This window comes from Gadus macrocephalus, chromosome 14 (genome assembly GCF_031168955.1).
Source record: "Gadus macrocephalus chromosome 14, ASM3116895v1".
NCBI lineage: Eukaryota > Metazoa > Chordata > Actinopteri > Gadiformes > Gadidae > Gadus > Gadus macrocephalus.
In genome coordinates this window covers 9,533,433-9,559,540 of record NC_082395.1, presented here as the reverse complement: position 1 = coordinate 9,559,540, position 26,108 = coordinate 9,533,433, and the positions used below count along the sequence as shown (strand labels likewise).

The window sequence follows — 26,108 nt, the reverse complement described above, 5'->3', positions numbered from 1 at the left end:
CCTACTCTTTTGATGAGTGCCGTCTGATCTTAAGTGACCACAGGGAGGCTGGACCTTGGTCTAACCTCTCAAAAGATGGCGCTCTCCTCCCTGTCTCCGTCCCGGGGCATTTAGGATACTCCATAGGTCAGAGGGATGAGCACGTCCCACTGGCCTTCCAATACCTATACCAGCACCACCCCATACAGTCTAAGGACTGACCAGGCCAGCGCTGCTTAGGTTGCACAATGCTAGGCAGGTGGCATGCCATGCTATTTGGCTGTCATTTGTGTGATGTTGAAACCTACAGGATCAACTACATTCTTTTGATGGGCTAAAATATCTGGAACAAGAAGTTAGAAGAGAGTAGAGGGAGATATGAGAATATGTCTGTTGAGGTAGTTGGAACATTTGGAAAACTGGAAGCATAATGTGGAGCTAAATTCTAGACATGATCTTTTTGAAGAGAAATCAATTGACCAATTGGTTTCAATTGGTCTTGTTATTGTCATTGTTGCTGTCCTTCGTTCTGTCTTCATCTAACCTCTCAGAAGAGGGCCAAGGGGTTTTGATATTTTCTTGTTGTGGATTTCTCATATGTTTGGGCTTTATTTTAATTTCAGACTGAGGTCTCTGGTTTATTCCATTACAAAACTATTGCTGTTGCTGTTGCTCTTGTCATTTAGCTCTCAGTCTCCGTTATCTTGCTGCATGTATCGCATTCCATGAAAACAACTATAATTTTAAGCTTGATCCTGGTCGTCTGCTATTATTAATTGTTAATTATATATATATATATATATATAAATTTAGCGGCCTAAATCACTGGACAAAGTGACGTTATAATGTATCTTTAGATGCAAATGTTCCAGGAACTTCTCTTGATTACACCTCTTTTCCTAAAAAGGAAGTAATGCCTCACTGAGGAGTCCCACATATAAAATCTAACCCAGGCTTAATGAGATAGACACATAGACACATGGTCACAACAATACAGCTGTGCACACAGTGTACTGTGACTCAGCCGACTAAAGCTTAAGCTATAATATGTTATTGTAAAAATACATCATACAATTATAAACCACAAAGTCCAAGTGTCGCCAATATCATACTAAATGTCAGCATAATAATACATCACTAATCACAACAGCAGTTTCTCTTTTGTAAAATTAGGAATTAATCATTTATTTTCTTTTTTTCTATTTTGGTCCTGGTTACTATCAACACAATCTATCTCTACTTTATGAGGATTATACCTTCTCTATACTTTGGTTATACTAAGGCATTGCTTGCGTTAATAAAGGACCATGATTGTCTGTTTGGTCTCTGATGTCGAGCTAAAAGGTTCTGGGTTCCAATATATTCCGTCACTCCCCAGCCCCCACCTGTGCACCCAAATTGCTTTGGATGAAAGCATCTCCGGAATATGAATAGCTTTGGCAGAGATACATTTAAGTTACAAACACATCCATCTTTAATGTATTGAATATTCTCTATTGAAATGTTAACTAAATCATCTCATCAGAAGGTTGTGCAACAGCACCCCCAAGTGTACAAGCCTCAACCTCACTTTATTCCTCCCACAGTTGTATGTGTCCCCCTACTGGATTAAACATGGAGTCACAGTCACTGATATTTGTGCTACGACAGATACTCCGATAGACGATTTGATTTGTTTAAACAGCTTAATATTTTAGGAAGCATTGAGTTTTGTTGGTTGTGTTTGTGAGAATGTGTGCATGATTGGGATAGAGCCGGTACTCGTGTGTGCTTCAAATGCTAATTGGTTTCCACTGTTGCCATGGTCACAGCAGGAAAAGCAGAGCAGGGCGTCTATCAAGAGTATAGCAGAGTGACGTACGCAGGAGGAATGGCCCTACTCACGGAGACGCTGAGTGAGCCTGCAGGAGCACACTCAAGCCCTCGCACTCGTCTGTTTTGTCAGGGTGAAAAGACTGAGCTATATGAGCAATCTTCTGTTCATCCTCAGTGCCATTATCCCTTAAGAATAAAGTAATTTGGAAACAGAACAGCATGCATTGGTTTGAGGGGTTGATGTGAAGTGTCCATAAACATGGCGGAAACGTCTGTTTTTGTACGGATAATCTACTCTAGCAGAAAATTCAAAATACTTAAAGGATATTTCCATTCTGTCACAACAGTTTATATTGTTGTTTTCTTTAAGTGCTAAATGTTTGTTCATTTCTTCATTTCTTCATTGAGACTATAGATACACAGTGAGGTTTTATTCTGTTTTCCATATCAAAACAATATCTATATGATCATTATTTTGACTATCCATTATCAAAGTATGTAAGCCTGGCATCATTCATCTCTATAATCGATATATACGCTGCAGTGCTCTGCTGCCCTATGATACATTTGAATCGATGCGATCACGCATCTCACCCCTCTCTTCTCACCTTTGCATTACAATCTTTTTTTCCTCTGCATTATTTGGTCACATAGCCAGCCTACATCACCCGCAGCTAACGTTCATACCATCAGAGCATCCCTGTGGGCATATGGTAGACATTTGGTTCATTGGGGACATTAACAACAATATAATGAATGCTGGATAGTATACAGTGTATCCGTGCCAAAAAATGAATTGTGTATTCCTACCCTAAAACATGTGCATGGACAGGACGTTTTGGGGATGAGGCTGGGTTGTGTGTGTTTGGTCGGTGGAGTGCTGTCTGTAGAGATGGACTGCAGAGGGCGAATGGGACTTCAGTGTGTTGAAGCAGTCCATCTGCCCGGCCCAATGGGACACTGGGACACTGTTTCTTCCTGGCTGACATTTCCTAATCCAAATCATGTTTTATGCATGTCCCCCCCAGTTTGGCACTGGGAGATGAGATACAGGGACTTGCGTTGATACAAGCTCTACTGTGTCAACACACACAAGCACACACACACACACACACACACACACACACACACACACACACACACACACACACACACACACACACACACACACACACACACACACACACACACACACACACACACACACACACACACACACACACACACACAAACAAGCACACATGCACAGGTATAACATACACTACACACGTGTCATGGAAGCATGGTTTTTCCGACAGTGAATTTTATTCTTTGCTGTCACCTTCATTGAATTATCTGACCAACCATCATCTCTCTCTCTCTCTCTCTCTCTCTCTCTCTCTCTCTCTCTCTCTCTCTCTCTCTCTCTCTCTCTCTCTCTCTCTCTCTCTCTCTCTCTCTCTCTCTCTCTCTCTCTCTCTCTCTCTCTATATATCTATATCTATCTCTCGCTCTCTCTCTAGCTCTCTCTCTCTCTCCCTCTCGCTCTCTCCCTAGCTCTCTCTCTCTCTCTCACTCGTTCTCTCTCTTCCTCTCTCTCTCTCACTCTCGCTCTCTCAGGATCTTAACTCTTCCCAGTGACTCATGGCCTCTCCAGCACACCCCTCCCTCTCACTTCTTGGCGCGCTGTGATTTACTACTGCCCTTCAATAAAGATGCCAGTGTTTGATCCGCTTCCGAACAGCAACCTGCAAAAAAGAACCCAGCATTTCTGGATTTAAGCCTCTCACCACCAGTTACAGGCTTAGACGTTTTAATTAAAGGGTCAACGTTTGAGTGACATAGCCGAATAATAATTGCCCAGACCCCATCATGATTTTTCTAACCATATGCAAAGAAAACCTTCAAAATCCTGCATAGGGCTTTAATGCTCATATTAACGTCCTGAGCTCAAGTAAGAAAAGCTGTTTGCAAAGGAGATTCAGACGTTTTTTTTTTACAAATGACAGAGCTGATGTGTACTTTTTTAATATAGCTGTCTGTAACACACCATTTCCACTTAATATTGCCAAAGTCCAAAAATTGTCTCTCCCTATATGCATTTTTCTTGTGTTTCTCTAGGCGGTTTCATTTTTTCTTTGTACATTCTAAAACAATAAGCAAAGCTCCTTATAATTAAACCCACCTTTACGCAATGACAGACCACAGGCTTGTCATCCCTATATGAATTCATGCAATAATTAGTGTTGGTAAGTGTAGACAAAATAGTATAGAGTTATGCTAAGCGGTAGGAACAATGTCAAACCTGGATACATGTAACAATATCTCATAACCAGCATGTCACTTCACCTGTTTAGACGTGTCTATGTGTTTTGCGGTCTGTACAATATCAATTAGGCGAGAGACCTGCTTATTCACACCAAAGTAGTGCCCTGACGCCTTTTAGCAATGTTAAGCTCATTGTGCTCAAAATACGCCGGTATCCTGGTTGTTCATGTGATGGTTTGCATCATGTAAACATACTAAGTGATGTCCTAGAAGGACCACCACACGCCTAGACACCAGCCACCAGGGATCTGGTCAGGCTGATCCCTTCATGGCGTGGCCAGCTCCGGACAAAAGGAGGACGTTTGTTTGGTTGCCTCAACTCTAATCACCACAAGGTTCCCTCAGACATGCAACGGCTCCAGGTCGGCAATGGGTTGCCCATAGCCAGTGGGATCCCTGCGAACGGTGTAGCTTTTGAACCTCAATGCCATCCATGATAGGGAATGGCTTTCAGACATTTTCACCTGGAGGGGCCAGGATGTGGTGGGAGGTCGTGTAGGGTGTCATGGAAAGACAGGATAAAAAAGCTCAGCCGACCTTTTGAACGAATACATACTGGGACATACCCAGTATGTCCTATTATGGTTGGAGTGATGTGCAATAAAACATACACTGTATGGAAGTGAATGCAGCAAAGAACATGAAGTAGGACAACTTCCTGGATTTCTGTTGCTGGCCTTCTCAACTTGAATGCCAAAACACTTATATTATATGTTACAAAATTGGCATATTATCACCTTAAAAATGTAGCAAGACTTAGAGGGCTCATGTCCACCGAAGACTTACAAAAACTTGTACATGCCTTTATCACTAGTAAGCTTGATTACTGCAATGGTCTCCTTACAGGTCTCCCAAAACAAACTCGGAGGAAGCTTCAGCTTGTTCAGAATGCTGCTGCTAGAGTTCTAACAAAGACCAAAAAATTTGATCATATTACACCAATTCTGAAATCGTTACATTGGCTTCCTGTAGGTCAGAGAATTGATTTTAAAATCATGTTGCTTACCTATAAATCCCTACATGGTTTAGGCCCAAAATATTTAACTGATATGCTTCCACTACATCAGCCTTTTAGACCACTAAGAAGCTCTGAGACCAATCTGTTAATTATCCCCAGAGTAAATACAAAACATGGGAAAGAGGATTTAAGACTTGCCCCAACTCTGAGCACCTTTAAAACAAGACTGAAGACTTTTATGTTTGCTATAGCTTTCTGCTAAATCTTAAATACATTGCACTTTCTAAAAAGCTTTTTTAACTTTGCCTTTATTTTCTATTTTAATACTAAAATGCCTTTTTAACTTTCTATTTTTGCATATGTTTTTCTTTTACTTACCTATTATTTTATTTTATTGTATGACAATGTCTATATGTGAAGCACTTTGAGTCTGCCTTGTGTATGAAAAGTGCTATATAAATAAAGTTGCCTTGCCTTGCCTTGCCTTGCCTTCCCTATACAATAGGTTGTGTAACTATTGTGTAAAAAAACAACAACAACGCTGATTTTGACTTGTTACGGTGACTTGTTGCTGTTCATTTTTCTTAGTGACCTTATTTGTTGTCGTGAAACTGCAAACATCAAATGGCAAACCTTGAAACTGATGCTACTAATTCTGTTTAGAGGGGGGCGTGCCATTTGCTACTTAATGGGCAAATACATACATGAGAAGAGAGTGTATTTACTTAGGAGTGGTGGCGGTTCAAGATGATCAGGTTCATGTGCTCTTGTGATAGAAAGGTGTCTGATATAGAAGTCTTTAACCCCCCCCCCACCAACTCTCTCATTACCAAGGGTGAACATCAAAGGGCTTACGCATCAAATATGAAGGGCCGTGCTGTGCTTACACCTTCTCTCGTGGTGAAACAGCATGTTCTCCAGCCTCGTTCTCGTATCAAACCAAGTTCATATCACGCTCCCGAACCTATACAATCCCAAACCCAAACAATGGTTACAAACCCTAAAATGAGATTCTCCTCTTTATTTAAATACTGCATTACATCTAAACCGGCAGAAGTGGGGTTGGATATGAAAGCTGACATAATATTACTTTATGTACTCGACCATACCACCTTTTGGCCTACATTTTAAAATCCAATGTAAGACATGCTTAGCACAGAGGCTAGAAAATATTGAGTGAGGCATGCTATGAAACATTAGCCTCTGACGAGCGTGTGATTTTACCCTTCAACTGTCAGCACAATTCAGTGTCTGAGATACATTTATGAACTGAGGCCTGCAGTTATTTTCTGTCGTTGAGTGCATTTCCTGATGCCCAGACTGCATTTCAATGTATACAACTTGCATATGGAATATCATATTATGACGAATTGAAAAAAAAATGTATCTGCACTTTGATATATGAAATGGATTTGGGACTGGGCATGGGGAGAATACGCGTAGGATAGGGAATGAAAATGACTTATTTCAAGAAAAGTCCCCCAGTAGACCTGATACGATAGTGAGCTCTGCCTGTTAATGTGGGGGCAGTGTGTGTGTGTGTGTGTGTGTGTGTGTGCCTGGGTTTGTGTTGGTGTGTGTTTGTGTGTGTGTGTGTGTGTGTGTGTGTGTGTGTGTGTGTGTGTGTGTGTGTGTGTGTGTGTGTGTGTGTGTGTGTGTGTGTGTGTGTGTGTGTGTGTGTGTGTGTGTGTGTGTGTGTGTGTGTGTGTGTGTGTGTGTATGTGGGGGGGGGGGTCTGTCCGAGGGATGATGAGGGAGGTGTGTGTGTGTGTGGGGGGGCTTAGAGCAGATGAGTCTGACAGGCTTGGAGCTGTGGCACCATCACAGTGTTCCTTTTGTCTGGTGGAGAGTGTTAAATTAAGGACTGTGTGTGCAGACGAACACTTCCTTGCACACAATTTTATGCTAATTGGCCTTTGCACACCCAATGAATAAATACAATTATAGCCCCTGTAAATGAGAGAGGGAGTGAAGAGGAGAGAGATAAATGTATGCGTTTGTGTTTGTTTAAGCCTAAGTGTGTGTGCCTGCCATTGTGGTTTTCATTATGCACGTATGTGGGCATCATTGAGGCGGACAAGCGCTTCGTCTGCCGTATTGTTTCCCGGGAAAAAGGAGGAGAGCGACAAAAAAGGTTTTCTCCATTACCTGTTTCCGATGCCCTTCTCCAGCCCTCACATCGAGGAGGCTGCCGCCGTGCAAGATATACGTGGGGAGCGGGCAGGCAGAGGCAGTCTGAGAGGGGAAGGGGGAGGGGCCGATTTAAAGGAGAAGAGAAGGCAGAGGGAGAGGAGGAGAGAGAAAGACGGTGAGAGACGAGGGAGGGAGATTCGGATACACAGCGTACGGAGCGAACGCCCGGGGACAACGGCGCAGAAGTGGAGCGGGAGAGAGAGAGAGAGAGAGAGAGAGAGAGAGAGAGAGAGAGAGAGAGAGAGAGAGAGAGAGAGAGAGAGAGAGAGAGAGAGAGAGAGAGAGAGAGAGAGAGAGAGAGAGAGAGAGAGAGAGAGAGAGAGAGAGAGAGAGGGAGAGGGAGAGGGAGAGGGAGAGGGAGAGGGAGAGGGAGAGGGAGAGGGAGAGGGAGAGGGAGAGGGAGAGGGAGAGAGGCAGGCAGCAAGCGAAAGGCAGGCAGTGTGGTGTTTTTTTGTGTTGTTGCACCGTGCGGGTCTGAGGAGCGCGTCTGTCGTTCGTCATCCCCAGCTTCCAGAGCAAGGTGCTGGTGGCCCGGGCTGGCCTGTTCTACCTTCAGGGGACATTCTCGGGGAGGCTCAGCGAGGCTGGGGCTTGGGGGAGCATGGAGAGGGGCTGTGGGCAGCAGAGGATGAACAGGCTATGATGGCTATCTCGCTCTGATCACCGACAGCCAAGCAAACCTACAGCCACTCGTGCTGTTGCCATCGCAGGCCATTTGCCTTGCAGCGAGAAGGCGCTAGCAGTAGGCGCGAGAAACTCGGGATGAGCTCCAAACACTCCTCTGACTGGATTCCCTACAGGTACAGCTCTGTCCTGGGAGCCCCCCGGAAACATTCAGTTACGAGGGGCTTGCATGCGCTTTGTGTTAGTAAGTGTGTGTGTGTGTGTGTGTGTGTGTGTGTGTGTGTGTGTGTGTGTGTGTGTGTGTGTGTGTGTGTGTGTGTGTGTGTGTGTGTGTGTGTGTGTGTGTGTGTGTGTGTGTGTCTGTGTGTGTCTGTGGGTCTGTGGGTCTGTGGGTGTGTGTCTGTATATGCATGTATTCTGGTAGTTGTTACTTACTGTGCATGCAAGCGTGTGTGTGTGTGTGTGTCTGTGTCTGTGTGTTTTTGCATGCAAGTATATTCTGGTAGTTGTTAGTGTGCATGCATGTGCATATCTGTGTGTGTGTGTGTGTGTGTGTGTGTGTGTGTGTGTGTGTGTGTGTGTGTGTGTGTGTGTGTGTGTGTGTGTGTGTATGCACATATGTTGGTAATGAGTGTGCAAGCGTGTACATATACTGTGTGGTTCGCTGTTATCGTGAATATCTGTGTGTGTGTTTGTGTATGTGTGTGTGTGTGTGTGTGTGTGTGTGTGTGTGTTCTAATGGAGGTTTTTGAGGGTGCGATTCAATCTATCAAATGATGAACACTGAAAAGACTGTGAGGAAAGAGAAGGAATGAGTAGAGTGGCAGAGGTCATAATCACTTGAGTGACTGACTTGGCCCTGATGAATTGGCACAGGTGTAGCAGACACATCCTCCTTCAGCTCTCAATTGTAAAGCTTAAATATTTGGTAAACTGCACATGAATTAGAGTTCTGTCAGTATATCTGAAAACCTCTTTTTTGAAATGTATATGGGGCTGAGGGGGTAAAACTAATCTTACTTGTGATTGCAAAATGGTGTTTGTGGTTGAGGAACAGAGACTGTGTGTCTCATTTTCCATGTTTGTTTTACACTTGCAGGATTAATTTATTTATCTCGAAAATGGAATTATATTGCCATGGTTTCAATGCTCCCATTGTTGCCGTTTGCTCCTGCATTCTATACATTAATGACAGAGAACTGACTGTGAGTGGTTGAACGAATTGCATGAGACTACATATCGTGTTAGGTCATTAGACATTTTAATAACCTGTGAAATTATAGCTGTTCAACGAACATCGTCTACAGTGGTGGTTCCCTATAGCTACCTCTTTTGTTCACTGTGCTCCTATTCACTTGTTATAATAATTTATGATGTTATTCCTGGAATAGTTTCATTAATTATGAATAGTGCTCTTGGACATTACAAAGGCCAGTACTTTGCCGATATAGCTCAATAACCTTTGATTCATCCAATAGTGTCGTGATACTTTCTCCAAATTAGAGTTTAATCCATCCAGTCTATTTTAGCATTTTCTATCATTATTATTCTATTGTTATCATTATTTTTTATATTAATCTGGTGGGAAATGTTGTTTGAAGTTCAAAAGTCAACAACACATTAAAGGTTATTGAACATATGTAATGAGGTTATCAGTTGGGGATTACGTAACCACGTATGAACCTTTTCATAATGACGGTGCAGCAACAGTCACAAGAGTCTCTTCACGGTAATGAGGTAGTTGACCTCCACAGGGATATATTTGGTGTGCTCATGTGTCTGCTCCATCTCTTGCCATGCTTTTCATAACTGATTGCAGACGAGTGCTTTGTTTATCTCTATGTGGCAGAGAGTGGGGGTTGTAGTGTGCATTTCATGTCATTATATCCATTTTCCTGCATGTGATTTGGCGCTTGAGTTAAGTTAACAGTTAACAGTTAGGTTAACAGATTTCCATCATCCGGAATTTTGGTTGGGTTGGGGTGTCCGTAATAATTATTGAGGTGTGACGGGTAATACACAGTTGGTTGCAGGCATTACATGCTCCCTTGGACGAAAATGTGATATTCATGCTAAATGTGTTATTTTTTTCTCAAGGACCTAGGCTTTATAAATAGATGATGGGATGACGGTTTTGAGATAAGAATTAGGACAATTTCTGTAAAAGTACCTTCGGCATTTCGCATCAAACTTGAAATGTAGAAATATTGCCGCGTTGCAATGGTCAAATGTTAATTTAATGTTAAATCCTATTTAAACGAGGCTTAATGTCATGCATTGATGAGGTAAGGTTTTCCTGATGACATAGCGCTACCTATTTACTGCACTGCTTTTTGGGGATAATGAAGACACCTTGTGTCACAATTACTATTACGTCGGTTCATTAGTAAAAGGAGACCTACTTCTTTCTATTACTTGTTCATCCTTCAGCTTTTCCTCCACCACAAGTGTTCTAATTGGCCTTTCATAAGGAGTTGGTGGAAGGTCTCAGTGGTGCCAGACCATACTAGCTGCAGCAGCAATCAGTGATTTCCCAACCGCTGTTTAAAATCTCTAAAAATCACAAGTGGCTTTATTGACCAACGATCATTATCTCATCTTAAAGGTGGCTTGTGTAGAATTGTGTGGCATCTAGCGGAACAGACGTGGCAGAAATAGAACATAATATTCATAAGTAGCTTTTAATAAGAATATATTCCCATAAAAATAATAACCCTTTATATCTACATAGGGAGCGGGTCCTCTTCCCAGCAGCACGGCATGATGCACCGCCATGTTTCTACTATTTTCCAGAAGGGAACAAATCGCTAATGTTAGCAAAAAGCTGTACCACAATGCAGAACAATGAAGCTTTATTATCGCCATCTTACTTGTAAGGTATGACCAATCGTTTTACAGACATAATAACCAGACCAGATGAAAATCCCCCAGGGAACCTAATATATTGAACCTTGACTACCCAATGCTATCCTACAGGATGACCTCATTTTGGAAGTAATTAATGGTACCTGCGTCAGCTTAGCTTCTCCTACGTGGTTGCTAGGGACAAGGGGGCTATACAGTTGGGTGCTATCTACAACCTCACCACTAGATGCCACTAACTCCTACACACTACACCTTTAACATTTCCTTTGTTTGGATTTGATTATTTTAATAGTCAGAAAGTCATCGGGCCTTGTTGCATAAAGTAGTTGCATAAAAAAACACAAGTGCAACTGTAAAATCCTTCCATTTCTTTCAAATAATATGAAAGACAAGCCCAAAATGACAACATGCATTTCAAACAAGCTATATAAGCTATAAGTCATAGTGTAGGAAAGCCATATTTAATGTCTCCTTTTTGTTTCCAGCACTCTAGATGATGAAGGGAGTAACCTCCGACAGCAAAAACTGGACAGACAGGTGGGTCCTAGAGGGTTTATTTTCATTCAAAGTAATATTATCAATATTAATATGTGACAGTTAATGACCCAACTCCATGTCCATCTATTTATTTAATAATTGTATTTATGTATTCACAATTTTTGTGGAGGACTGTATCAGCCTGAATCAGTGTGAAAGATAAATATCTTTCACCAGAACACTTAAACAGTGCTCTGGAAATATTGTTATATTGATCGAATGATCAAAATACTTCTTATATTTGTTGTTGGTGTTTGTTTCATCATTCAAGAATCATGTTTAGAAAAATGTGTTTTATGTGGCCGTGCAGCGAGCTCTTCTGGAGCAGAAGCAGAAGAAGAAAAGGCAGGAACCTCTGATGGTGCAATCCAACGTGGACGCCCGATCCCGCGCACGCCGGACCAAGCAGAGCGAAGAGCAGGCCCCCCTGGTGGAGTCCTTCCTCACCAGCAACAACAGCACCGTCTACCACGGTAGGCCCACCATACACATCCCAACCTTTACCTCGCTTTCAGCTACTTGTATCTTTGAGTAAACAAATAACCACCAATGTGACTGTACTAACCACATGCACATCAGAAAACCATCAACCGTCTTTATCATCTCAACATTGAGCCCCTAACCTCGGTGAAAAAAAGATCTCAACAGACTCTTGTGTGCTATCAGAATCTTATTTCATTCCAACCAACAAATCCCATAACAAAGTTCTTACGTTATGAACTCGAGTCCCACCATGTTTGGTCTATTTATAGCACAACATTGTTGAATACTTGATCCTGATTGGTCAATTACGTTCTAAGGGTGTGCATTATTTTTAAAATTATGCGATGCCTCAGCCTTTGTTTCCTAATGAATGCGCCACGATCCAAGATTAAAAACAACAGTGAGGTAGAACTATCAATCAAATGTTTCCTTGATGATACAAATACATTATCCTCAAAGCACCACAGAATAATATCTTCCTTTACTCTGATAAAGTCCATAACAAAAACACTGAATCAATCACTCCTGGGTGTTAAAATAGTGTAGGGGGAGGTATGCTCGATTATATTCGGCCAAATCATCAACCTATCAGTGGTCTGTTCCTTCACTATTCCTCTCTGAGAACCTTATAGATAGACAGGAGGTCTTACTGAATGTAGTTCTCTCCATGCACATTGCACATGTCTGATCTAATAATTGCTGAACCTTTATATGCATATCTCCTAATTTTCCTAAGATTAATGTATCAAAAATACAATTTGGATGTGCCGTCAAACTGGTCAGGATTCTGTACCTATAGTACGGCGGCAAATCTTCAACGTGTAGTTTAACTCCACCTAGTTTGCATTTTCTATCACCCATCTACATAAATGCATGTGTGCTTTGCAGTAAAAGTCCCAAATGAAGAGTAACCGCAGGCCTTCATGTGCCTTCTGAATAGCATGTAAGCAGCATGAATGTCAGTATCACAGGATATGTGCAGAGAGAGGAAAGTCTCAATGTAACCATTGACCTTAAAGGCAGAAGTTCAAAGCCTCTTATAAAACCTAATCAACCTCTCTTTTCGAAAGGACTGATTGTATTCATCCATTCTGATAATGGACCTTATAACCCAATGATTACCGCTCTCCATTGTGTGTGTGTGTGTGTGTGTGTGTGTGTGTGTGTGTGCGCGTGTGTAGTACAAGAAGCCGATCAGGAGGAGAAGGCGATCGCGGACCCCCAGCTTCCACCACCGCCCCGCTCGGCTAAGAAGGGACGGGGGTCGGCGGGCTCCACACCACAGACCGGCAGCACCAAGAAGGAGAGGAAGGGCAAACACAAAGGTCAGCCTCCAGGGAGGACAGGCTATCCCAGTGGCGCCGGGCGAACATAATGTCTGTTAACATAATGGAATCACAGATGAGAGGGGACAGCAGCACAACCCAGAGGGACGAGGAGCAAAGACATCTAAAAGAGGCGCAGAGAGAAATCTATGCAGAGGCACAGAGGGGAGAAGGGGTCAGGATTCGATTTTATACATATATATATATATATATATATATATATATATATATATATATATATAAAATTATATATTTTTTTCCAAGAATGATAAATACTGAGCAGAAGCTTTTCTATTTATTTTTCGAGGACAAATTGTGTGTTTTGCAAACCTGCCTCCTTGGCCCTGTTCTATGAACATAGAAATCACCCAGCTTTGAATCACTGCAATCGCCCGTGTATCAGAGAACAGACATCTCCCTTCAGCCGTAAGTGTTTGCCTTTCCAAGCCTCCTTGCATTGAATACAAGCGATAAGTCCTATTCTTATATATTGATATAGCATATGAGGATACCGCCTTCTATACTCGATATATTCTGACACTTTCCTTGTCAGACTGACACCGCTACTTATGGTGATGTGTGAAGATGACAGAGATTTCTCACCCTGCCAAGTTTGACGCCAAGTGAGACCCACTCTCTTCTCCCAAAATAGACATTCGAAGTCAGGAGTGCAATCAGAAGACCAGAAGAGGAAAAAACTGAGCCCCAGCTATAGACTCTCCTCGTATTAATGGAATTAATGTTCTATCCTAATTGCTTTGATTGCACTTGTCAAGTTTCAAAACCGAGCATGCTTTTTCGCCCCAACTCTTTCTGTCTGCTCTCATCTGTAGAAATGTGACTTTGTTCCAGATTAAAAAGAAGGATTTGATGGGAAGATTTCCGTTGAGGATGAAAACTAATTAGGCCAGTGGCACCTCACTTACTGATCGTCGCTCTCACGCGGGCATGGTGCTCACACGCAGCTTCACTGTTCTATCGTATGCTTGTTTGGTTCTATCGTATCGAGCGTAACTATAGATAACCAAATTATAGATAAACACCAACGGTTGATCCTAACATGTTCTTTCAATGTTTTTCTCTCGGTGTCCCAATCTATGTTCTTCTTGGGCTTTTTTCTGTGTACCTCTATAAGAAAAGGGAGACAGAAAAACTAACACTTACCCAAGCACACTTTCTTTGCGAAATGCTGGAAACAACATCTACATTTTCCCTTCATCTTACCAATTGTTGAGAACAACTTGGACCATTTCATCTTTCCCTTCACTGCATTTTGTTGCTGTTGTTCCATAAAGGGGGGATATTATGCAACCACTAACAAATGACACTCACACTCACACCTGGTGGCATCTACCATCTAAGTTATGCAAGTGAACCTTACTTTTTGTGTGTGTTTTTTTGGTAACCTAACCCTATACTACTTTTCCTCGAGTCTGATTGAGTACATGTGTGTGTCTGTTTGTGGGATCAGCAGGAAGTGATGACGATGGTCAGGTGCAGATCCTTACTGTGGGCCACTCGTCCAATGAGGAGGGAGAAGGGGAGTGTGCCATGAGCTGCACACACTCCCAAAGCAAGCAGGACCTGCGGGTCACTATGCTGAAGAAAGGTATTGACCTGTATGAAGAGAAACACACACACACACACACACACACACACACACACACACACACACACACACACACACACACTAACACACATACACACACACACACACACACACACACACACACACACACACACACACACACACACACACACACACACACACACACACACACACACACACACACACACACACACACAAATTGCATTATTGTAACATATTTCTCACTCTGAATCTGTAACAGCAAAGGCAATAGATTGGATTCGGAAGACTATCAGGAGTATTGTATTCAAGGTGAAAATAAAGGTGTGAATACATGATGCCGTTTTCTAGATATGGAGCTTTTTAAGGCTGTGAAACAACATACTAGATATGAAAAGCATACTAGATATGTAACATCAGAAGTCAATATACATTTGCACCCGGAATCTTATGTTCTCCAGCATGGACGCAATAACAAAAATCTGGAAATAAAAATAAATATTTCCATTCATAATTGTCTTAAATATTGCAGTCTTTTGAATCTAAAGAACCTTTGAGAATAGGACATTTCTATGTTTATTTTTGACATTGGTGTCAAATTACCCAAAAATACAAATTCTAAAAGAGCTGGAGTTAATTATTGACGTATTTCTTTTAAGGTATTTCGAGTAGCATGAATTTCGACGAGGAAGACGATGATGATGACGAAGTGAGCTCCAGTTCGTCCCAGCTCAACAGCAACACACGGCCGGGCTCTGCCACCAGCAAGAAATCCTGCAAGGTATACAAAACACAATCAATGCATTTAGCAATATGGCAGCAACATAATGGCTTTGCAGGAGCCTTGACTATTTCCATTGTGTATTTTGACAAGTAATTGTTTGTATTTCCTCTGTAGCCTCAAGCACAATTTAACGAAATTTCCGTCCTGTTGCTATAGTTGTAGTATGCACTCAGTAGACCAGTTATGTCTTTGGATTATAATGACGTCCATCTTGTTTTTGTCTTTGTGTTTCATTATGGAGGCAAATTGACAGTTTGTTCTTGCTTTTGAACAAGCAATGTTCTTTACCCAGTCCTAGCTACAGTCACCATGTCTTTTTAGGGGAAATATATAAAGAACAGGCAAATATTGTATTCCATTTTACTTTTTTTCTACTCCTTTTTTCCCTTAAACCTCAAGTTCGTAACTACACCTTGCCCTTATTGTGGGAAAATGTCCTAAAATAAATCTTGTTATTCTTCACACCCCAGTGGATCAGACTCTTTACCTTGCTGTCTTTATAAAGATAGTCTCTTTGTGGTGTCAGAGCTCTCAGTTGATATGTAACGCCAGGCTCCGTCTGTCTGTCCTGCCTGTGACATGTAGGCTTTCTCCTGTTCTAGACAATTTAGCTCCCATTCATGATGGACTTTGAACTTATTCTTTATTTAGTTTCGAAACAACTTAATCTTACCTGAACATTTTTGGGCTATTTAGGCTTGTATTGGCTCATTAGGGAACCTGATGGGGTTCTAACCGACCTGGAAGTAGGGATCCGTCTTGGTGTTCCTTCTCAATGTGGCTTCCCTGATAATTAGGGGACCTGTAACCCTTTAGAGGGCTAAGAGGTACTATTTGTAAGAATCTGAAATTCCTTTTCAATACTGACCCCTCTGACTGCTAGGTGAAATATCGGGCTTCTCAAGATTGTGCATACAGAGTACTGGAGTGTGAGCCTGACCCTAATCCTAACCCTAGACAAGAGCAATCATTGACAATCATGAATAAACGTTTGTTAAACTATTTAATTGATCAAAAAGTTAAGAAAGAACAGACATTTTCCGCACTTCCTTCTTTTTTCCTGACAAAACCTCCCAGATTCTAATATAATACTAATCTGCCCACAGGCTTTTCGGCACAACTGAGAGAGCCTGGAAGGTTGTAATTTTTTTAATTAAATTAAAACCTATTCATGGATTCGGAATTAAAAGTGATTTATGCATGCACAAATCTTACACCTTGTCTCATTCAGCCTAAATCACATAGAGCGCAAATTACACTTCAAATTTGTAACTTGACCTAAAAAGGATATATTGTTATATATCGTCATAACGGAGCCAAGTACACATAGCGTGAATGTAGCAGGGTTGTATTTCTTGGCCGGCTTCATATTTTGCGTCTGTCCCGACACGCCTGTGTGCTTGGGCTTCAGGGTTAAGACGGAGGCCTGGCTGGAATTGAAGGGCTGTACTCAGGAAATTGGTTTGACTTGTCCTGCAGGAGGCAGCGTCCGTTTCCACCCCCCCGGCCGGCGAACCCTGCGTGGACGTGGATGACCTTGAGGAGTTCTCCCTGCGCCCAGCCCCCCAGGGTGTGAGAGTGAAGTGCCGCATCACCAGGGATAAGAAGGGGATGGACAGAGGCATGTACCCCACCTACTACCTCCACCTAGAGAGGGAGGACGGCAAGAGGGTGAGAGACGGGCAATCCATGATTAGATGAATTAATTAATCAATGGATGGGTTCATCAATGAATCGATGAATCGATTGATCTATGAATCGATGAATTAATTGATCAATGAATCGATGAATCAATTGATCAATGAATCGATGAATCAATTGATCAATGATGGATTGATCAATGAATCGATGAATCAATTGATCAATGATGGATTGATCAATGAATCGATGAATCAATTGATCAATGATGGATTGATCAATGAATCGATGAATCAATTGATCAATGGATGGATTGATCAATGAATCGATGAATGAGTGGATCAATGAATTGATGGATCGATGAATGATCAATTAATCAATTAATCAGTTGATCATTCAACCATTGTTCAGTTCATTCATCTATCACATGTTAATACAGTTCCATAGTATTTTTTGGGGAACTGCTGTTGAAGAGAATTTTATAATTGCACACTAATCCGTCTCTTGGATGGGCTTGCTCTAGGTGTTCCTGTTAGCCGGCAGGAAGAGAAAAAAGAGTAAAACATCTAATTACCTAATTTCCATCGACCCCACGGATCTGTCTCGAGGGGGAGAAAGCTTCATCGGCAAGCTGAGGTGAGGCCTCTGCGCTTGTTTTTATTTCCCATCGACAGTAATCCACAGAACTGGGTTCATTTTCTGATGGCAATCTAAAGGATCTGTGCTGCTTGAAGGTTGCTTCAGACATCGGGTTAAGTTACCCCCTGTATCATGTATATACGGTACAAACGTAAAACAAATTAGCCAAATGTATAACGTTAAAACCTTCAGATATGGGAACATCAGGTTCCCACATCTTGTTATCTTAGTCAGAAGCAGATCCTTTACTCATACACTGGGAACAAAACGCTGTTACATAAGTATCAATTTCATGCGACCCCAGAAAAATACTGAGTATCAATTTGGTTTTGTTGACTGTTGTGTCTCTCTGGAGAGACAGTAATTGGTTTAATGCTTACGCCTGAATGTCCAGGAGGCTGAGGGAGAACATGTTTTCAGCTCGATTTCATTTGCAGCCATGGGGGGAATGAGGAGTTCAATAAGGTCATGAACACACCATGCTGGGACACAGTTAGTCTGTCTACGCATCAAGGCACACACACCATGTATGCATGTATATAAACTGTAAACATGTTTGTGTACCTACACATTCAGTGTGCGAGTGCGTGTATGTGTGTATGTTTTAGTCTCTGTGTTTTAGACCTTATGCATGTCTAGTTGAAAACGTGGTTTCAAAAATAAATGGATGAGTGATAATTATTTACTTTGAATTTAAATCGAAGGTTGATGAATACTCTATGTCTTGCTCCTGCCTGCCTTGGCCAGAGCACTCCCGAAAAAATGATTTCTAGTCTCAATTACTTTTTTTCCTTCTTCTCTGGTTAATTAAAGGTAAAATAAATATGATGGGCAATTGAATGAATGGCAATCTAATAATTATAATCTGAATACTGGAAAATAGAGTTTCTTATGTACATGGCTTTGTGTCCTTTCTAGTCTACATCAGGAGGGCTTCACGCTTGTAGATATTAAGTTAATCATACAATGTTATCATGTCTGCTTTAGTATCTTGTTCCAAGCCCTCGGAGGCATGAACCAAACATGGCTCCCTGCCATCCACAACGCAAGCGACGTGCTGAACTGCCTCATTAACATACTGGCCTGGTTTCATCCCCTCAAACCCTGCCCACTTTGAACAAATTCTGTAATCCACAGTCTGGTGTCAGTCTCTTGAGTGATATTCAGCTGTAATTATTATCAAGCCAATCAGCATCTTGTAGGCGGGACTTCAAGAGCTATTTTTAAAAGAAATATCAGCTCACGTTACTTTGGAATCGGTATCCGCTTAGTGATTGGTTTAAGTGGAAGCAACCCCCGCCCGCCAGCAGCTCAGACAGAAGAAACGTCAGACTAGATTACGAAGTGAAACGAAGTAGAATCTCAGGCTATTAACATACAGCCTCTACCATTACACTGCACATAAAGCCAACAGTTTAAAGTCTGGTTGAGATGGTACGCAAACAAAGTCTCATTGATTTGAAACTCGTTTATAACTGAAGAACTGAGGAAAGTTGTGAGATAAAATGAGTGATTATGTCGAATGCGACTTTATTGAGTATTACGAACCCAATTAGTATCCAGGGGGATAAGAGGAGAAACAAAGAATATAGTTTTTCTGTGGGACAAAGAGGTTAGAGGCAAAAGGTTAATTCAATGAATTAAGATAACAAAGAATCACTTTCCCAAATGGGGAAAGAACACAACGAAACGACACCTGGTTTGGTTGTAGACCAAACTACAACCAAACACCATCTAACCAAAGTAGCTCATTCTACCAGTCCAAAGAAATATCACAAAACACAGCACTTCATTCACTAGGTTCCACCCACGCAGCATGCTGACTGCAGGATGGCCCCCTGGCCCTGTAATACTGTCTGCTTCCAGCTTCTATACATCTCACTCTGCCGGGCACAGGTGCACTCAATTGCCTGATTGCTAGAGTTGCAGGAAGGAGGGGGAAGGGCATCAAACTGGGGGATGAACACAGACAAACACAAACAGAGCACAACAGGACTGTGACTGGGGAGTCTTATGGCGGTGCATAAATAACGCTTGCTGATGTCATAGAAACACTCCACATTGGTTCTCCTTAATTGCACATTGGAGGGGGACTTTTTCATGAATCGCTTGCAACTAGTGGGCTAGTTTGACAAGGTAAAATCACAACTGATATTCAACAGTAATATTTTGGCAATACTGGTTTAAAGGTCCTCAGAATAAATGATAAGGGTAGACTGCAATCTAGTTAAACTCTAAGAAAAATCATGCTGCAATAATAAATATATTATTGGGATAAATTAGCTAAATGAGCCGTGAGCCTAATGTTCTGGCGACTTAGAATGTCACTTCACACTGTCTGTTGGAACTAGGAGCCTCTATCTAATAGTCATACATTCTCTCTCTGTATCCCCCCCTCTCTTCCTCGTCTTCCCAATGTATTTCCCCACATATTTTACTCTCCCTCTCTCTTTCCTCCTGGCCAGGTCCAACCTCATGGGGACCAAGTTCACTGTTTACGACAGCGGTCTGAACCCTGGCAAGAGCACAACAAGCTTGGAAGCCACCAACCTGCGGCAGGAGCTGGCTGCCATCTGCTATGTGAGTCGGGTTCAAACATTAGTATTTTCAACCTTTATTCAACCTTGATCGTGTTATTGTTATTTAAACCTGCACTGCGCAACTTTTCTTCACTCCATTAAAGAACTAATCAGAATAATTTACGTGAAGCTTCTCCTGAATACTTCTCCCATACTTTAGCTTCAATTCAGGCCAATTGAGGCTGCTAATGGAAAAACCTACGCATGCACATGCAGGTTTAGCACTTATTTTACAAGGGTGACCTGGCCAAGACAGCAGCAGAATACAATAAAATAGATAAAGCATACAGTAAACAACAATCAACATCACATGAGAAAACATTATTTTACACACTGAAGCGTTCAGTGCCATCTTTCACCATGGACTTAAATTGTGTCAGAGAGACGCACTCCCATAGTGTCTTGTTTTTAAACATCTTCCATAATGATGGGCCTGAAACTAGATGACTTTCTGGCAAACTTCTGTCCTCACATAAGGGACAGTCGATCATTTGGTCATTTGTCCTTACCAAGACATCATAGTTAGTGTCTCTCCTGTGACACTCAAACATCCCACATCAGCACTAGTGCTATCTGGGATTCAGCACTCCCACCATGTTACAGCAGAACAGGAGGAAGACGGCACAGAGCCTTGGCCGGAAGCCAACAACTACAAGGGTTACGCCTTGTTTGCTATTCCGTTATGGAGTTATTCTCAAAAAGAAAATTCAATTGAATTCAAAAATCATAATTAGTGTACTTCTATAGTGGCCAACCTGCCTTGTGTTGATTTTAAAGCTTTACAGGCACCTTTTCTTTTTACATTTGACCACTCATGGCCATGATTGTGTTCTATTGTGTTCTCCAATTACACGCTTACAGTGAAAGAGAATGAAACGTCCCGTTCACCCAGATTTCAGTTTGTCTCCTATCAGACTTGAGAAGTGTGAGTGCACCCTAAGACTGCCAATAGGGTGTCAACTCATCGGCCAAATATGGGTTGACTATGTCAACATTATATTATGGTCTGCCAAGTAGGAAGAGATATATTTTTGTATTAAATATAGTAAATATAGTATAAGTATGTATCGTAAATATAGTTAATATAATAAATGTATAGAAATAATGGACAGAACAGAATTTCTTAATTTTTAATAAAAGCACAACATATAACTGAGAGATGTATCCACTACACGCCAGCCAAATATCTTGTCCGGAAAAGGTCAAAAATATATTAATATCAACCAAAATACCCAATCTTGAGAGGATTTGTGGTTTGGAACTCTGCAAACTCTCCCCATCTATTCCCATTAGTGGGCTATTGGTGATATCAATCCCCTTGCCACCTTGACGATTCTTAATCCGAACCTCTCAATAAGATTCATTATTAGCTCATGCAGGAGTGAACTTAAGGTCAGAGTCTCCATTCTCAGGCTCTGGGGTGGTACCAGTGATATATTGTGCTACCGTCAGAAACATTGAAATGTCTATTAACAAATGACAACAGGTATAAAAAGAAGGTTACTCCTAGGGATTGTACATCAGAATGCATAATCTTTTGGTGGCAATATTAGAGCACCCATGAGAGCTGTTGTACCATTAATCAAAGTAATTATACTGGTACCTAGGTTAATGAAGTCTTTGTTTTGCCACGTGTCGCATGAAAAATGCAGTGGCAGTTTCAAACACAACAATGTCTCCTCATAATGACAAATCATTTCACAATTAATTACTAAACAATGACCAACAAAACATAAATGCTAATAGCGGATGCTCCTCTTCTCCCAAAATGGCAGCGGTCATTGCAATGTAACTTTGCAATGTACAAGCCCTCTTGTGTGACAGAACCTATAGGAGAAGTTTGTTCCTGCTAGGGAGGACGACCCTGCAGTTTCTGTAGTATATGGGTAAAATAAACCGTTAAAAAATAAGCAATTTAAAAACTTTACTTGGACAGAAAGTATTTCAATCTTTAAAAAGAATGAGTGTACTAGAGGTGTGGTCCTAAATGTGCAGTCCTAGAAATATGATCCTGAAACTACAGCCCCCTCTATTGCAGAAACATACTATTGACCAACAGACCAACCGAGGCCGCAACCTCTAAACATGGTGCGTTTGCCATCATTTTACAACAAGGTGTGACATCAACTTCTGAATTTCCTATTGCAGTGGTCTTTGATATATTTGAACAGCATTTATATCTTATAAGTCATACCTCATTCAGTCATTGAATATTTCATTCATATTTCTTCCAAAAATAGGAAACCAATGTCCTAGGATTCAAAGGACCACGCAAGATGAGTGTCATCATTCCTGGAATGAACATGGATCATGAGAGGGTCTCAATTCGTCCACGAAACGTACGTTGTATCAATGTATCCCTCATGTATACTATATACTCTACACAATATAAATATATATATATATATATATATATATATACACTATGTTTTTTTTGGTGTATATGAAAATACAATTAGTTTTAAGTGGGGTTAAAAGTGGGGTCAGGTGGGTTCAGGGGGGGCCAGGCGGTGGCCAGGCGGTGGCCAGGTGGTGGCCGGGTGGGGCCGGGTGGGGCCGGGTGGGGCCGGACGGGGAGGGCCAGGGGTTGGGTTCCCCCTGTTAAAGCTTCTGGGTTCTGGTTCCATAGGACCATGAGTCCTTGCTGGCCCGCTGGCAGAACAAAAGCACGGAGAGCGTGATCGAGCTGCACAACAAGACTCCTGTGTGGAACGACGACACCCAGTCCTACGTGCTCAACTTCCACGGGAGAGTCACGCAGGCGTCTGTCAAGAATTTCCAGATCATCCACGACAACGACCGTGAGTTACAGATTATTTATATGCACGATAACGTTTTATTTATTCTCCATATGCCAGAAGTAACCAAATGATGATATCTGGGACTCATCCCACACAGACACGAGGAATGGGCTTAATTGGACATTTTGTTAGCCAGTATGTGTTAGTGTCTGGAAAATACTGGCTGCCGTTCATCTCTCACACTGGAGTGGGTGAGAGATGACACACACACACACACACACACACACACACACACACACACACACACACACACACACACACACACACACACACACACACACACACACACACACACACACACACACACACACACACACACACACATGGGCAGCTTGGGTGTCTGTAAAAACGCTACATATCTGCAACTAATTATTGTGATTTAAAATAACCCTTATTATTATAGTTGTTATTATGCATAAATTATTTATACTGTAGCCTATAACACAGAAAAGTAATTGGGTTTATTGGTACAATATACAGTCTGCAGTGTATACCACTTTATCTTTGCTGTTATGTCCCTTGTTCTCATGAATAATTTGTAGTTTTCCTGAAGTTAACGCAGAACACATCTCCGTTTGTACTTTGTTGCTATAAAAGGATGTCCAGTTATTTGTAATGATGTTCTTTTCTCTCACAGCTGACTACATCGTGATGCAGTTTGGCCGTGTAGCAGAGGATATCTTCACCATGGACTATAACTACCCGATGTGTGCCCTGCAAGCCTTTGCCATTGCTCTCTCCAGCTTCGACAGCAAGTTGGCCTGTGAGTAGCAGCATCCACATCCAGCTTCCTACTCCTGAAGGACTTGAAGATTATCAAGAGCGAGCCCATCATGCTCTCGCTCGTTCTGCAGTTTCTGCCCCCTTGTGGTTGGTCTGAGATGTGCGCTGAAAAAAAACAACGAATTATGGCATATATATATAGAGTGCCGTTTGTGGCTCAGCGTCTGAAAGGATTTTGGTAGGTAAAACGGAACAAGCACAACGAGTAATCCACTATCAATGTTTTTTCTAACCACATCTTTGTGATTTTTTTTTCTTGTTTCCTTTCGCTCTATGTGTAACATACAATGTGAATTATAGCACTAACCGCTCCCCTTCTCTTCAGTTTCATGGAATTAAAGGGATGTATCTAATCGTTAGGTAGGCTGCTGCTGTCGAAAAAAGGAGAAAGGTTCAAACAGTTCCTCAAGCATGAATATTGCTCATACAGTCCTTGAGTTACAAATAACTTGTAAAAAAATAACATGCACGTCAGATATTTAGTATTTATGTTCAGTACAAGTTTTATTTATGTCCGTCTTCTTTTCACCTCAATAGATAGTTTGGTGGATCTGTAAAAACGAATACGTCTCCGCACTAAAGTACTTTTGGTACATGAATAGAGCAAAATCATTTTCAGTAAAAGGAAAAATGCCTTTGCTGTAATGGATCAAAATCCATGACAAACACTTTCTAGGTAAGATTCACTTATGAAGTCTTACTTACTTGGTCCTAAGAAATAAGAATACTATTAATTAGATTAACAATTAAAAACACAGATTTGTTTTAGAAAAGACATACAATATATTTTGTATAAGTGATCAGGGTTGTCATATTCTGATATCATACAAAGATTTTATTGAAGAACTCTTGATTTATAAATGAATGGGATGTATGGATTAAATGATTAGTGGATGATTAGCAAAGCAAGTTGAATGATGACAGATATTAACTAAAATCCTTGTATCAAAACATTTGGCTTCCAAGTTTCCCGGTTGAAAAGTAAGCAAATGTTGTCTTTCACAAAGATAAGCAAGTAAAATTCATTCCACCATGTTAATGTTGTATACCATTTGAACTAGGAAGTTAGTCTCCCTTTTGCTTCAATACATGTTGGTTCCCTGAAGGATGATGAACCCAGCCCCTCTCCCTCACTCCCATCTCTCTCACTTCCCTCTCCGTCACTTCCCTCTCCATCACTCCCCTCTCCCTAACTCACCCCTTGCACTGTTCCACAGAACTTGTGTAAAATACTGTGTCCCCCGATTGCTGTCTTAGAATGTACTGTGTTGAATGAAAGGTGCACTTTACCTTAAAGTCTATGGCAGATGAGATATAGCTGTGCAAACATTATTGTGCCTTCGACGACTAATGAGCTGAGCTTTAAGTGAGCAAATGGCCGTGTAGCCAGACTTAAAAAAAAAAAAAAAAGCACTCTTGTTAGGTGTTAAATCAGTGAATTAAATCTTCTAATGCACAATACTAACAGGTTGAGTATGGGCTTGGATAGCAAACAAAAGGAAGATAGGAACAAAAAAAACACCTCTGATCATTGGAATTCATTTTGATAAATATCCTGCCAGCTAGGAATTACAGATTGCATTATAAAAGCCTCAACACTCTTTATACTCTGCAGTTTTATTTTAATGACATTTGCGTTCTTTTTCTGATAAGATTCAAGCCTGGCCCACAAAAGGCTCTTGGATGAAGGTTTGACTACTGCCCCACAAAGTAGTTCCATGTTGTAGCAGTACAGTTATACCAATACATGTTTGCAACGTCAATATAGACTAGTATACTAACCACATGTTCTGTCTCACATTGATTTTATACTCGGCCCATCATGAGCAAAGCATAGAGCTGATTGTGAGCATGTCTAGATTATGTGGCAAAGGATTACTGATTTTCATATGAGCTAATTGAACAAACCTCCTCTTACTTTTTATGGGTTGGATCAAATAATTTCACAGATATAAGACAGTATTTTGTATTTTATTATCATTAAATATAATCATTTGCTAAATGAAGGTAAAAGAGCAGAGAAACCATCACCGGATGTTCTCAAGTGTTACCGTGGGTTTTAAAGAGCTCTGAATCAGATGTGTTATTCTTGTAATTAATGTGTCATATTTTAAAATGTTCCAAGCAAATTATTGATACTCCTGCAAAAGACTGCTTTTCATACATATTTCCAGGAACCAGATGTTCCTTCACTACATAAGTGTTTCTAG

The 26,108-nt window shown here is 41.3% G+C and overlaps 1 protein-coding gene across 3 annotated transcripts in view; it reads left to right on the top strand.

The window, feature by feature from the left end:
• The window catches only part of tub (TUB bipartite transcription factor), a 31,331-nt gene extending 5,968 nt beyond the window's left edge, over positions 1-25,363 (top strand). Inside the window, exons 1-12 of one of the 3 annotated variants that reach the window (XM_060072331.1) lie at positions 7,316-8,052; positions 11,227-11,278; positions 11,589-11,751; positions 12,943-13,086; positions 14,558-14,695; positions 15,334-15,455; positions 16,938-17,129; positions 17,620-17,732; positions 20,201-20,315; positions 22,555-22,653; positions 22,944-23,115; positions 23,753-25,363. In XM_060072331.1, the coding sequence (XP_059928314.1) occupies positions 8,015-8,052; positions 11,227-11,278; positions 11,589-11,751; positions 12,943-13,086; positions 14,558-14,695; positions 15,334-15,455; positions 16,938-17,129; positions 17,620-17,732; positions 20,201-20,315; positions 22,555-22,653; positions 22,944-23,115; positions 23,753-23,886 (1,482 nt within the window). In that variant the 5' untranslated portion in view covers positions 7,316-8,014 and the 3' untranslated portion in view covers positions 23,887-25,363. Of the gene's footprint in view, positions 1-7,315; positions 8,053-11,226; positions 11,279-11,588; positions 11,752-12,942; positions 13,087-14,557; positions 14,696-15,333; positions 15,456-16,937; positions 17,130-17,619; positions 17,733-20,200; positions 20,316-22,554; positions 22,654-22,943; positions 23,116-23,752 lie in introns of those variants that run through there. The other 2 variants (XM_060072330.1, XM_060072329.1) reach the window with 2 other exon arrangements.
• The last annotated feature ends 745 nt before the right edge of the window (positions 25,364-26,108 follow it).